The sequence below is a fragment of the Musa acuminata genome, chromosome BXJ3-6, assembly GCF_036884655.1.
Source record: "Musa acuminata AAA Group cultivar baxijiao chromosome BXJ3-6, Cavendish_Baxijiao_AAA, whole genome shotgun sequence".
Taxonomy (NCBI): Eukaryota; Viridiplantae; Streptophyta; class Magnoliopsida; order Zingiberales; family Musaceae; genus Musa; species Musa acuminata.
Genome location: NC_088354.1, coordinates 30,915,586 through 30,927,668, shown reverse-complemented (window position 1 = coordinate 30,927,668; position 12,083 = coordinate 30,915,586). Strand labels below are relative to the sequence as shown.

General features: G+C 35.0%; 1 protein-coding gene across 4 annotated transcripts; it reads left to right on the top strand.

Annotated features, from left to right (window-relative positions):
• The first annotated feature begins 2,172 nt into the window (after positions 1-2,172).
• Positions 2,173-11,897, top strand: LOC135640133 (uncharacterized). Of its 4 annotated transcripts, none has more exons than XM_065154289.1 (18): positions 2,173-2,430; positions 2,529-2,571; positions 3,441-3,562; positions 4,229-4,336; positions 5,577-5,721; positions 5,977-6,068; positions 6,534-6,627; positions 6,748-7,192; positions 7,318-7,460; positions 7,560-7,915; positions 8,252-8,419; positions 9,208-9,498; positions 9,596-9,776; positions 9,884-10,056; positions 10,132-10,176; positions 10,253-10,338; positions 11,332-11,425; positions 11,504-11,897. In XM_065154289.1, the coding sequence occupies exons 1-18, from the start codon at positions 2,242-2,244 to the stop codon at positions 11,603-11,605; spliced, it is 2,877 nt and encodes a 958-aa protein (XP_065010361.1). In that variant the 5' UTR covers positions 2,173-2,241; the 3' UTR covers positions 11,606-11,897. The 4 variants fall into 4 exon arrangements, with proteins under 4 accessions (XP_065010361.1, XP_065010359.1, XP_065010362.1 ...); XM_065154287.1 differs by having other exon boundaries at positions 10,247-10,338; XM_065154291.1 differs by lacking the exons at positions 2,173-2,430; positions 2,529-2,571; positions 3,441-3,562; positions 4,229-4,336 and adding an exon at positions 4,355-4,610 and having other exon boundaries at positions 10,247-10,338.
• The last annotated feature ends 186 nt before the right edge of the window (positions 11,898-12,083 follow it).

Sequence of the window (12,083 nt, the reverse complement as noted above, 5' to 3'; positions counted from 1 at the left end):
TTTTGTTTATATATTAAAAAATAATAAAATAAATATAAAAATATTATAAATGGGTTATTTTCTATATTCTTGTTATTTATTACACTTTATATCATGTAAACAAATACAATATGACATAATTTGCACTAATGTATTTTAAAAAGTAATTTATATTATTTTAGAACATCATTTCAGTGTTTTATTTCCTATACAGAAAACACCGTAATGTGAATATAAAAATACTCTAAAAGGGTTATTTATTAAATTATTGTCATTCATTTAATTTTACATCATGCCAATAAATAAATTAGGACATAATTTATATTAATTTAATTTAGAAATGGAGCGGAATGAATGACATGATATGGAGTGCAAATTTGAAGTGGGTCATTTCGCATTATGTCCTATTGCATGTGATGTTTGAAGTAGGATGAATGACAATAACTTTTATTAAATGACCCATTTATAATATTTTTTATTCACTTTCTAACGTTTTATGTACATTAATGAAAACACAATAATGACATTTCGAAATACCCTAAATAAATTTATATTACATATATTAAATACATGGATGTAGGTTAAGATTGATCGAACAATTTTAAATCTCGGTTTGTATTTATATTATGCTTTCTATCTTAACTGCAAGCTGTCTCTATTACTTTTCTTCAACTGTATTTCGCTTAATCTTAAGTTTTCCGCTACACTAATTCACTCCCCTTTTAGTGCTCTTGATCCTAACATTAAATACATGAGTGTAAATTATATCATATTGCATCCGTTGACATACATAATATAGAGTGGAATGAATGACAAGAATTTGGAAAACGATCCATTTATAATATTTTTCTATTCATGCTATAATATTTTCTGTATATTGACGAAAATAATATGACGATATTTCAAGACACTATAAATATTTTTTTATGACTTTATGAAATATATCAGTGCAAATTATGTCATATTACATTTATTGCCATGATTTGAGGTGGAATAAATGACAATAATGTGAAAAATTTTCATTTATAATGTTTATAGTTCATTTTTATAGCATTTTATGTATATGAATGATTCATTTATAATGTTTTTCTGTCCACTTGGACCAGTTCAATTTGGGTGTTATCTGAATTAGGCGATACTATTTGGAAAAAAATTAAAATGAAGATGACTTTTGAAAAAAAATTGAAAAAAAAAGAAACTGTTTTAGAAAAATCATCCAATTAAAAAAGAAATTTGTGTCAATAAAATCGGATCAGATTTTAATTATGTCCCGAAAACTGATGATTGACTCAATTTTAATTAATATTTCAATCAAATTTATAGGTCGGTTGTTTTTATTCATATATTTTACTAAAAGCCAACAAGAAAAATCAATGTAATCCATATATTTTAAAGGACCAATACTTACTTATATTGGTCACTTCCAACAATATATTGCGAATATAAATGTCAAGTGTTTACTAATTATGGATCCGCTAATGGCGTCAAAAAATAGTAATCTCGCTAGCCATAGATCCGCAACTTTTCGGATTTGAATTCTATTGGATTCGACCAGAATTGGATCCAATATCATTCATATTTGAACAGGAAAAACTTTGGATTCTTTGACAATCTATTTGAAAATCCTAAATTGAATCCGCTCCCACCACCTCTATTATTTATTTTTGGACCATTTTTATATACTCTCTTGTAAATTTTTGGAAATGATATATGTATATATATTTTAAAAAATGTAAAGATTTTTATATAAAAATGAATATGTTATATTTTTAAATAATTTTTTTCATGATTAGTTGAATTTTTTTTTCTCTTCTTAACACAACAAGATTCTGAAAATGGACGGATCGATTTTGGATGCTATTGTGACGATCAAAATTGATCATATCAATATAAATTTATCTTTGTGGTATATAAAAGAATTAAAAAAATCATAAAAATATAAAATATAAAAATCCTAATATTTGTAGCATCATAATGAGTTTTAAAGTATATTAATATAAAATAAAGTAATAGCTAGCAATTGATTTATGATAATTATAGCTTTAAACTTTGAAGGTGTATATGTACGTTAAATATATATTATATATTTTAAACTTAGCGGAATTAATTGGTTGTGGCGTTCGATCGACGACACATTAAATCCCAAATGAGTTCCCGCGTGCTTCTCACCAATGTACAAAAAGGAATGAGAAAGGGGTTTTTCCGTAATAAAAGGCCTCATCAGTTGATGGGCAGAAGAGGAAGCGAGAGGAGGCGGCGGAGATGGCGACGGTATGGAAGGGAATGACGTTCGCCGGCGCGAACGTGTTCCTCTCGCGCAGTCTCGTCCCTCCGGAGGTGTTCGACGCCCTCCACGACGCCCTCAAGCTCAACGGCGCTACCGTCTTCCTCTGCTGCGACCCCTCCTGCTCCGGCCCCAACGACTACCACGTCATCGCCTCCCCTGACCACGTCCGTCTCTTGTCCTCCTCTTTCCAGCCCACCCCTTAAAATTTCTCCCCCCGGTGACCTAATCGGTATGTTCTGATTGGCTTATCTACTCCTTGCAGGAGAAGTTCGCGGACCTCCGCGCCAAGGGTTGCAAACTGCTCGGTGCTTCTCTCCCTCCTTATTTTCTTTCGAAAATATTTTCACTTTCGCACTTATTTCGTGCTTTGGGTGAACTTCTCGGATGTTATCTCCTCCTTTGGTGAATTAATCATGATGGAGTGTTATTCTGTAAGCTCAATGTGTAGATGATAGTTGAATTCTTTCCTAAGCAAGAAAAATAGGGCATTTTGCTTGAAATTCTGGAAACTTTTTTGCATTTAGTTTTCCTTTTTCGTTATTGTCTTACAGAGTCCGGTGATTTTAAGTTGTTGAGAAATTGTTGATTTTTGAAACAAAGACTTTCGAATTAGATCCTGAAATTGGAGGCATGACCAGAAAAACAGGAACTGCTTGCAATATTTTTTTTCTTTAACTTTTTGCGTAGAAGTAATTTATGAACCTTGATTTCGTCCTAGAAAATTGAGAGTTGAGACATTTGGATACAGACTCTTAATGTGAACCTTTTGAATTGCCGCCCTATTCTTGGATCAGGCTGCTACTGGCAACCACTCTCTGGATCAGGATATTGTATTACTTTTCCCTGTCAATGTGCAATTGCTCTCGAAGTTCAGGTGTTTCTGCCAAGGATAACGAAAGGTGTTGTCCAAAACCTAACACCTTCTCGGTTACTTAATAGGCCAATGCAACTATCGAAGATACAAGCATCAGTCAAGCATGGTTGCATACCTTGATTGATTCTGAATAAGATGGAAGGCATCAAATTGGACCTAAAGCCGCATAATTGCATTGTTTTATGCAATTCACATTCAGACTAGAAATGCTTATTGCCTATTATTGTTAATTTGCAGATTCAACCTAACTTTTCTTACATTAGAATTTTGACCTTGCTGTTATTTTGATCTACCTGACAGGACCACAATGCATCTTATCCTGTGCCAAAGAACATAGGAGTCTGCCTAAACAAGGTTACACCTGTTGCCTCGCTATGGATGGGGTTAAAGTTCTGGCATCTGGATTCGATAAGGATGAAAAGGTAACATGATCCCTGAAGTACCTCAGCTGCAATGGGTTTCCTTGCAACCATCTCTTTTTAAGATTTCTTTTTAACCAAGTGTGGATAATTAGTGGAATTTCTTTCCTTTGTTTTCTTTGCTTGTTCTCTTTCTTTGTTTGTGTGTGTATGTGCTCTTTATGATTACAATTTTCTTGTGACATGTGTCACTTTAACTTAAAAATTCATCTCCTTTATCACCATCACTTCTTTGAAACAAAATAATGAATCATTCAGTGTTCATTTGCACAGTGAAACTTTATGACATGATTAATGTTGATTGAAAGGATCTACACTTATTATATAGTGTCTTTTCAGAGGACCATGATGGAAACTTTTAAGAAATAGTCAGAAATTCTTTAATCTTATCCTTGCAGTAAACCAATGCATCTATCTGAATGATCCTGCATGTAGCTTTCTGTAAAACTGATGTATGGTGGTAAATTTGTAAAAGATCTTGCATGATTTTGTGTACTGGTGATTGCATTGGCAAAGACATAACCAAGGTCATATTGCTGAAAAAAAATTAATATTATTTTCTTCAAACTAATTTGTTTTTCATATTCCCAATTTTGACATCATACTATCTTTTTCCAAGAAAGTCTATACATATTCTCTAACATCATATCTAATGAACTGTTTTTTCAGGTTCATATCGAACGACTAGTAACTGCTATGGGAGGTGTACTGCAGACCAAAACATCCCAGGATGTTAATTTTTTCATCGTAAAGAATGTCTTGGCTGCTAAGTATAAAGTATGCTTGAGCAATCATGGAGCAATATTTTAGGATTTTGTTCTGGTTTCATGAATTTAAATATTTTTCTCATTGCTTCATCTGTTGCCTATTTGGCACTAAATTTGTCTTTGCTGAAGATTTCAATTTACTTGCTTACCTTTATTAGCAACAGGCCTTGCAGTTCTTTATGAATATCACTGTCATTTGTGCACTTGTTTAGGAGCCATATCTTAATGGTTCCTTGGTATTGGATTGAATTAATTGGCTTTGCCTTTTCTCCATATTGCTCAAGGTCGGTATGCTTGGTTAATATGAATGAGTATTTCTATATCCATGGACTGTGTTCATGATTCTCTTTGTTGGTATTAAGTAATCTACAAGTTATTTGTGCTTTTGGCATTAAAATGTTCCACACCAAAAATTTCACAAAAAGGAAGGTGATTATGATGGATATTGTGTTGTAATGCAAATGCTTAGTTTTTCATTTCTTACCTTGACCTAATTCCTTTTCTTATTAACTGGATATTGATTTCCTTTCATGTCCTTTTGTGGTCATTTGTTGCGATTACCCATGTTGTATGTTAATTAGATGGAAGCTCTTGAGAAGCTGTACATAGGACAATAATTATAATGAGTAACATAATATATATATTCTTTGTTGATTTCTGTTTCATATCTTTAACAAGTTTCCATCTTGGATGAAGAAAGGAATCACATGATGCTATATATTGTCTTTCTTCTAGAAGTGAAAATGTAAGTAAAATTTGGAAAAGTTTAAGATTAAGTGTTTTTTGATAAACCTAAATCTGATTATGTGCAACATATGACTTCTCTTTGCATGTATACATACAGCTTATGTTAAACTTGGCCCTGCCTGTAGTAGATATCTACCATGAGTTAGATTGGTGATTAGCAACCGCAAGAGTTGTATTATCACTCTTAATGGTTCTTTTTTATTATTACTCTTGATGTTAATGTTAGGCCTAAGCTTCAGAATTTTAAATTGATTCATGAAATTGTATAATGGCAATGACTGTAAGGTAATTCTGGTCAAGCATCATGACTCACTGATTTATTGGTTACTGTATCTGTTCTCATTTTGTAAATTAGCTCTTATATCTTGTTAATTACAAAAACCATTATGTCATTAATCTTGGCTGTTCTTGTTTGTTTTTTGGTTCTTGGTTCCATATTTTTGCAGCATCTGAATTTAGCTGTTGCCTCGTTTAATGGACCTTTTGATTTGAATATGATTTAGTGGGCCTTAAATATCCTTAAGAAGCCTATTGTCGGTATGAGCTGGTTAAGACAATGCTGGACTGAGCATCGTGTTGTGCCACAAGAGGCTTACAGGATTCTTCCTTTCACTGGCTTGACTATCTGCGTCACAAGAATTTCTGCAGGTAGGCGCATATAAGATGACTTAACCTACTACTCTAGCAACTAATTGTCTTGGTAATAGCGACATCATAGCAAGTGATGGTTACCAAGAGGTGCCCAAGGAAATGAATATTATATTTCTATGTTGCAACCGTAGAGCACAAAAGCAGTTATTGTAGTGAGCTGTTGTGTTATCTTGACCTTCCTCTTTTTTCTGCCAATTGTTCGTTTGTATTCACTATGAAAATAATTAAATTATATGTTGTTCATCTTTTCAGATGAGAGAAAGGAGCTGGAAAAGTTGATTTTACAAAATGGTGGCTGCTATTCAGCTGATCTTACCAAAAAGTGCACTCATCTGGTTTCAGATATATCCTGTATACTCTGTGCATGATGATTTTTTTCCGCCCCCAGGATGAATTGCTAATTTTTTTGAAGTCCTTTAGCAAAATGTGAACTCGCTAAGTGTAGTTTTCTTTATATGTTTGTCACAGTAACTCAAATGGATTACTTATGGTAACTAATCTGGTCAATCCTGAATATGATGCATGTTTTTGTTACATGTCATGCTTGTTTGTGCACTGGATTCTACAGAAAGATAAGCCATTTATAAAGATCCTGTTTAATCCTAGTAGATCGGTCAAGTCACTACCATTTTCCAAATTCTGTCTGATGTATGGATTCTGCAAAATCTATGTGGTGCCTCATGACATTAGCATATTTAATCTATCCGTAACATATGTATATGATATGATAGGATACACAGAGAATGTTCTTAGTGCCTTCTTTGGTAATTCATTTAGTTGTTTGAAGTTAGATCCTTGACAGTACATACGCTCCTGAAGGGGACAAGTATGTGGTTGCACGAAGATGGGGTCATATTCATATTGTTACTCGCAGATGGGTTGACCAATCTGTTGCTGTAAAAGGTACAGCTGCTGAGGACTATGATGCAACTTTCTTTGACACCATAGCACCATGATGTGTCCTTATTATAAAATTAAAACATTTATTGTATCTTATTATATTTTTCCTTTTGCTTTGTGTAGCTTGTCTAGATGAAGGATTGCATCCTGTTCAGGTAAATTCTTTTTCATGCAGTGATGCAAGAAGCTTTCAGAAGGAACAACGGTGCCATGAGCACAGCAATGCAACATCACAAACCGTCTCACCTTTAATGGTTGAGGACCTAGAAGCTACTTCATCACAGAACATATCATCTTCATTTTCAGATGCTACTAAGCTGAAAAATGAGGGAACGGATTCAGCAGCTGTACAGCTGAAAGATGAAAAGATGTTGAACTCTCATGTTGCTGAGGACTCTGAATCGGATGATAATGATCTTTACTTGTCAAATTGCAGAATTCTTCTTGTGGGTTTTGAGGAAGTGAAACTGAATAGACTTGTTACTATGATACGTAATGGTGGAGGCACTCGGCATATGATACTTAATGAAAAGCTGACCCACATTATAATTGGTGAACCTTCAGAATCGTATGTTTCTTATAGTACCTCGTTGGATCGTCTTAAAACTTGACTTCTATATTTTGTGCTTATACTAGAAAGCTAAAGCTAATGAACTTATTCATGCTCCTCACATTAGTTTATTTATTCTGTAGTGAAAAGAAAGAGGTAAGACGTTTGGCTGTTTGGGGTGTTATCAATGTGGTAAAAGCTACCTGGCTGGAAGAGTGTGATCAGGCAAAGAAGGAACTTGCTGTATCCACAAGGCACCTAGCATCTGAACTACTCTTTTCAAAAGGTGTTGGCTTCACTTGTCCGCTCAAATCTTATCTGCTCTGCAGAAGCTTTTAATTAAGACACTAGTGGGTTACTAATAGTAATGTTTTCGTGGTTACAGCTTCTTCATGCTTCATTGTTGAGTCATCTGCAGATTCCACCAGGAAGGTAAAACACTTTGCTGGCACTCCTTGTTCGACAGTGGTCCATGTATCAGAGGATAAGAAGTTTGGAGAAGAGTTGTTTTCAGAGAAAAATTGCAGGGAAGAGAGAGTCAAAGGTGATGTAAATGTAAGCAACATTTCAGGATTAGCAACTACAACTGAAAAATTAAAGCAATATCGAGCAGAAAACAGTTTGACTCAGGGAGGCCAGAAACTTAAAGCTACTAGCACCATGGATTTCCCAAGTAGAAGATCAACAGATACTTTCAAGGGGAAAACTTTCTGTTTCTCAAATTCATTTCCTGAAGACCGGGTCAGTAGCATCTTTGCAAAACTTAGCTCTTGATTAATGCTGAGTAGATTCTTATAGGATTACTTAGACCGGATAGATTGACTATTTCTTGTGATAAGAATAAATTGCTTTCCTAGAAGCATTGCTTGGCTTGAAACTTGGACATCCCCTCTTTGTATGTCCTCATTTATGGGGTTATTTTTGTTAGTTGAGATATTAATGGCCTGTATTTTATTGCTCTAATCAGCATTAAATTTGTTGTTCTATTTGGTGCTTGGATGTGGTTGTTACTTTTGTAGAGTCCTCTAAAAATTGCTCATCTTCTAAATTTAGCTGGTGTTTTCTAATTTTGATCAGAGGGCTCAAGTAATTGAATGGGTTGGGGAAGGTGGAGGAATGATGGTAGACGATCATCATAAGATGAATGCAAATTTTATTATTGAGCGTCATGGTCTCTTACATGTTCCTGCTGGTGCTTCTCAGACTACTGTCGTTTCAACTCAGTGGATACGCTCTTGTTTAGAGGTAAGCATCTTATTCCCCTTGTATTATTCATGAAACATATAGGATATACTTATAGCTGCTACTTTTGTCTGCTTAAGTGCATTCTGCTTATGATGTCTAGTTCATCATTGATTAAGTTTAAATCTACCTGGTGGTAATGGCTTGCTCTAACATGCCTCAAGCGAATGAAGTTATTAAATTTTTCTTTAATTTTTTTGGGCAATTTATACAGCATAGCTACCTAGACATGAACGTCAAAAATCTTCAGTGATTTCTGGACACTACCAACAAAGGAATTACAATAGGAATCTTCAATGAGGCTCTGGCATGCCTCATTTTGGACCTTGGACTGGAGAGATTATCTCCCAGGAATCATAAAATAGGAATTTCCAGATCATGTGGCTACACTTTGGGGAGTTGGAAACCACAACCTCTCCAAGTCCCTGGTACCAGTACTTGCATTTTCTATGCTTGTGAACAAAGTGAAATGCATGCAAAAAACTTGGTGAGAGCAGACTGCCATGTGTGGAAAAACAGGGTGTATGACATGACTAAGAGAATGGAATTAGTTTATAATACTCTTCCTTTTGTTCATGGATCCCAACTGACCTATTTGCCTAACTTTGTGTATTAGTTAGCAAATGGGTCAGTTAGCAAGTTAAGTCTCCTCCCAAATCAACTTCGTATATTAGTGAGCTAGCTTTTCTAATTCTATTCTTTTATTCTATTGTTTTTGCTTAATACACATGCCTCTTTTGCTTAAGTGCCACTAATTTAGAATAATGGTTTGTGGAGGGATATTGTTATAGGAGGTCTGCATACAAGATGTTGGAAGCCACGTTATCTACTCGCCATTGTGCTGCAGCATTCCGTTACCTGGATTTGAAAGCCTTAGATTCTGTGTCTCGCAGTATGAAGAGAAAGAGAGGCTTTTGTTAAGAAACTTATGCTTCACTTTGGGAGCTAAGTTTACTGAAAAGTTAACTAAAAAGGTCACCCACTTGTTATGTAAGTTCACCAGTGGTCCAAAATATGAGGCTGCTTGTAAGTGGGGAATTCAGCCCATTACTGCTGAGTGGATTAATGAGTGTGTTTCTCAGGTTTTTCTCTTCACTTCTTGAGGTGTGCATTTTAGCAGTACATAACAATCTAGTCTATAAAATTATTTCTTCTGTTGAATTTTTCTTTGTTTTTTAGAATATGATGGTTGCTGTTGATCCATTTCGGCCTAAACCAGTTACTGCTGAGGATAGAGAAGCAGGCATATGCACAGTGAGTCAATATCCTACACAGGCAGCTTGTATGATTTATGGATGCGTTCCATCTCAGTTGCCGAGTGAATTTCAGGAGTTAAATGTGAACACAACAAGAAAAACAGGTGAATGGTTCATTCAAATAGCAGATTTAGCCCTTTATTATTGTCTCTATATTGTCTGAAATCTTGCATGATTATTGTCTGAAGTCTTGCATGATTATTGTACCAAGGCCATTGTCAAGAAGAATATGTTAGTGCCTTAGGGAAAAGGTCAAGATTGTCAGAATGTGACAGCAATGGTGATGCATCCAAGAAAACGAAAGTACCGGAAGATCAGGTGGGTCCTGGTGCTGTTCCTGATGTTGCAGATGCCATAGAGGACCTATTAGCTCAGTCATCTAAGGTAATGATTTGGCATATTTTGTTCCAAAAATATTTGCATTATGGATTGAATTCATCCATTTTTTCCTCACTTAAGATCCAGGATATCAAGTCACCTCCGCAATCTGGTTGTGATCAAACTGTATCCTTTTTTCAATCTGCATCGAGGGGACTAAGCTCTCATACGAGACATTTTGTACTTAACTATGTAGCTGCAGATTTTTTCATCTGATCATTCTATACTTCGTCAAGAAAATGAAAATTCAAGCTCCACTTTTGGTATTTCAAAACATTGGACAAGCAGGTAAGTTACATTTTTTCTTTCGGCATCCATAAAATGCTTTAAATTGTTATGTAACAAGCAGACATTTATATTTAAAAATGATTTTGTTATGTTGGAACATGCCCCGAAATTGGCACATAGCAAAAGCAACATTTGGAGAGCTGAAACATTGAGATAATTTGAGCATAAGAGTGCAAGTATGCCTGTTTTGTATTTTAATGGAGGAATCATCCGGTGCCATGTATAGCAGATTTGACAAAACCCTTTCAACGTCAGATTTAGTTCATCTCTCAAAATCATTGTCATATTCATCTCTATGTGATGTTATGTTTGATGATAAACATTGCACAAGAACAAAGGAAGTAGAGAGAAAGCCTGTTGAGCCGGGGAATAACTCGGATAGTGAGGGACAATTGCCTGTGCACAGTTGAATTGGTGGTTTTATATCATTAAACTTGCAGAAAATGGTGGAGTAGTGGAGTCTCAGCAAAAATTGTTTGATATTTCATTTCTTGTTTTGGATTAAAATAATTCAAGAAAATGAAAGTTATGAGCATTTAACTTCATTTTTTGTTACAGAATCTTCCTGTATTAATGGTGGTTTACATGTGATTTTACATCTTTATTTTTTGCACTGTTTGCTGGTGCCACAGCTGGAAGTAGCTTTATTATTGAACATAATTCCAGCAACAATTTGTACTTATATCACATTGTGTGTGTGTGTGTGTATATATATATATATATATATATATATATATTCTGAAACATCCCTTTTTGTCTTTTGCCTGTTGGAGAATGTAATAAACCTTAGTGCACTGTCTAGAAATCTTGTTTGCCATATTGTTCAACTGATGTTTCCTCTTACCCTTTGAGGTTCCTTGTTTTCTGGATTTACGGTTCCATGCTTTAATTATTCATCAAGCTTGCCATCCTTGATAATGATGTTAAAAATAATTTGATAGCAAGGGACATTTATTTTACTCTTTGTACCTATTGTGACTGCATTTGCTGCAGGACCCCGAAAAAAGTAACTGCGCCTGACTCTTCCTGTCAAGAAAGAAGTCACAGTACCTATGATGTTTTCAGTGAGACACAAACAGAGTCACAGGTCTGGAATTTGTCCATCCTTGTTTTTCTTTTTCAAAAGTGGTTATCCATATTTCATAAACCTTACTTTTGTCTGTAGGTTGTTGGTTACGAAGAAGATCTATCAGGAAGGCAGAAAATAATTGATAGAGTTCGATCGCAAAGCTTGACTCCAGCTCCAGATGGATTAAATCAATTTTAGTATGCCTTCTGGAGTCGTCAGCATAATTGGGTGGACCCTTCAATAATCTCATCTCTCCAGATTCAGAAGAAATGTTTATGTACTCAAGGGGTTACTGCAATGTGGCATTTCATGTTCATCAATCTCAAAGAGATGTTCATTCTTGTATCTACTCATGCATAAAAATCTCAGGCTCTAGATAAGTGCAGATCAAAGTTTACATGGCGTTCCATACATTGCAGTAACGAAGCTTGTATGATGATGTAAGCATCTTTTCAGGTCATATCAATTCAAGCTGTTATCTGATGAACCAAATCATGTACATTTATTACTGCATGCACCGAGTTTGGTGGTAGACAATGTGAAAAACTACTCTCACGTGGTGATATTGCTTAGCTTGGAGATGGAAGTTATGTGGATATTGGAATTTGATTGTGGCCCCTAAAAATCCTACTGGGATGTGTGAGACCAGCAACTATGGGCGAGAAGGTGAGGCGAT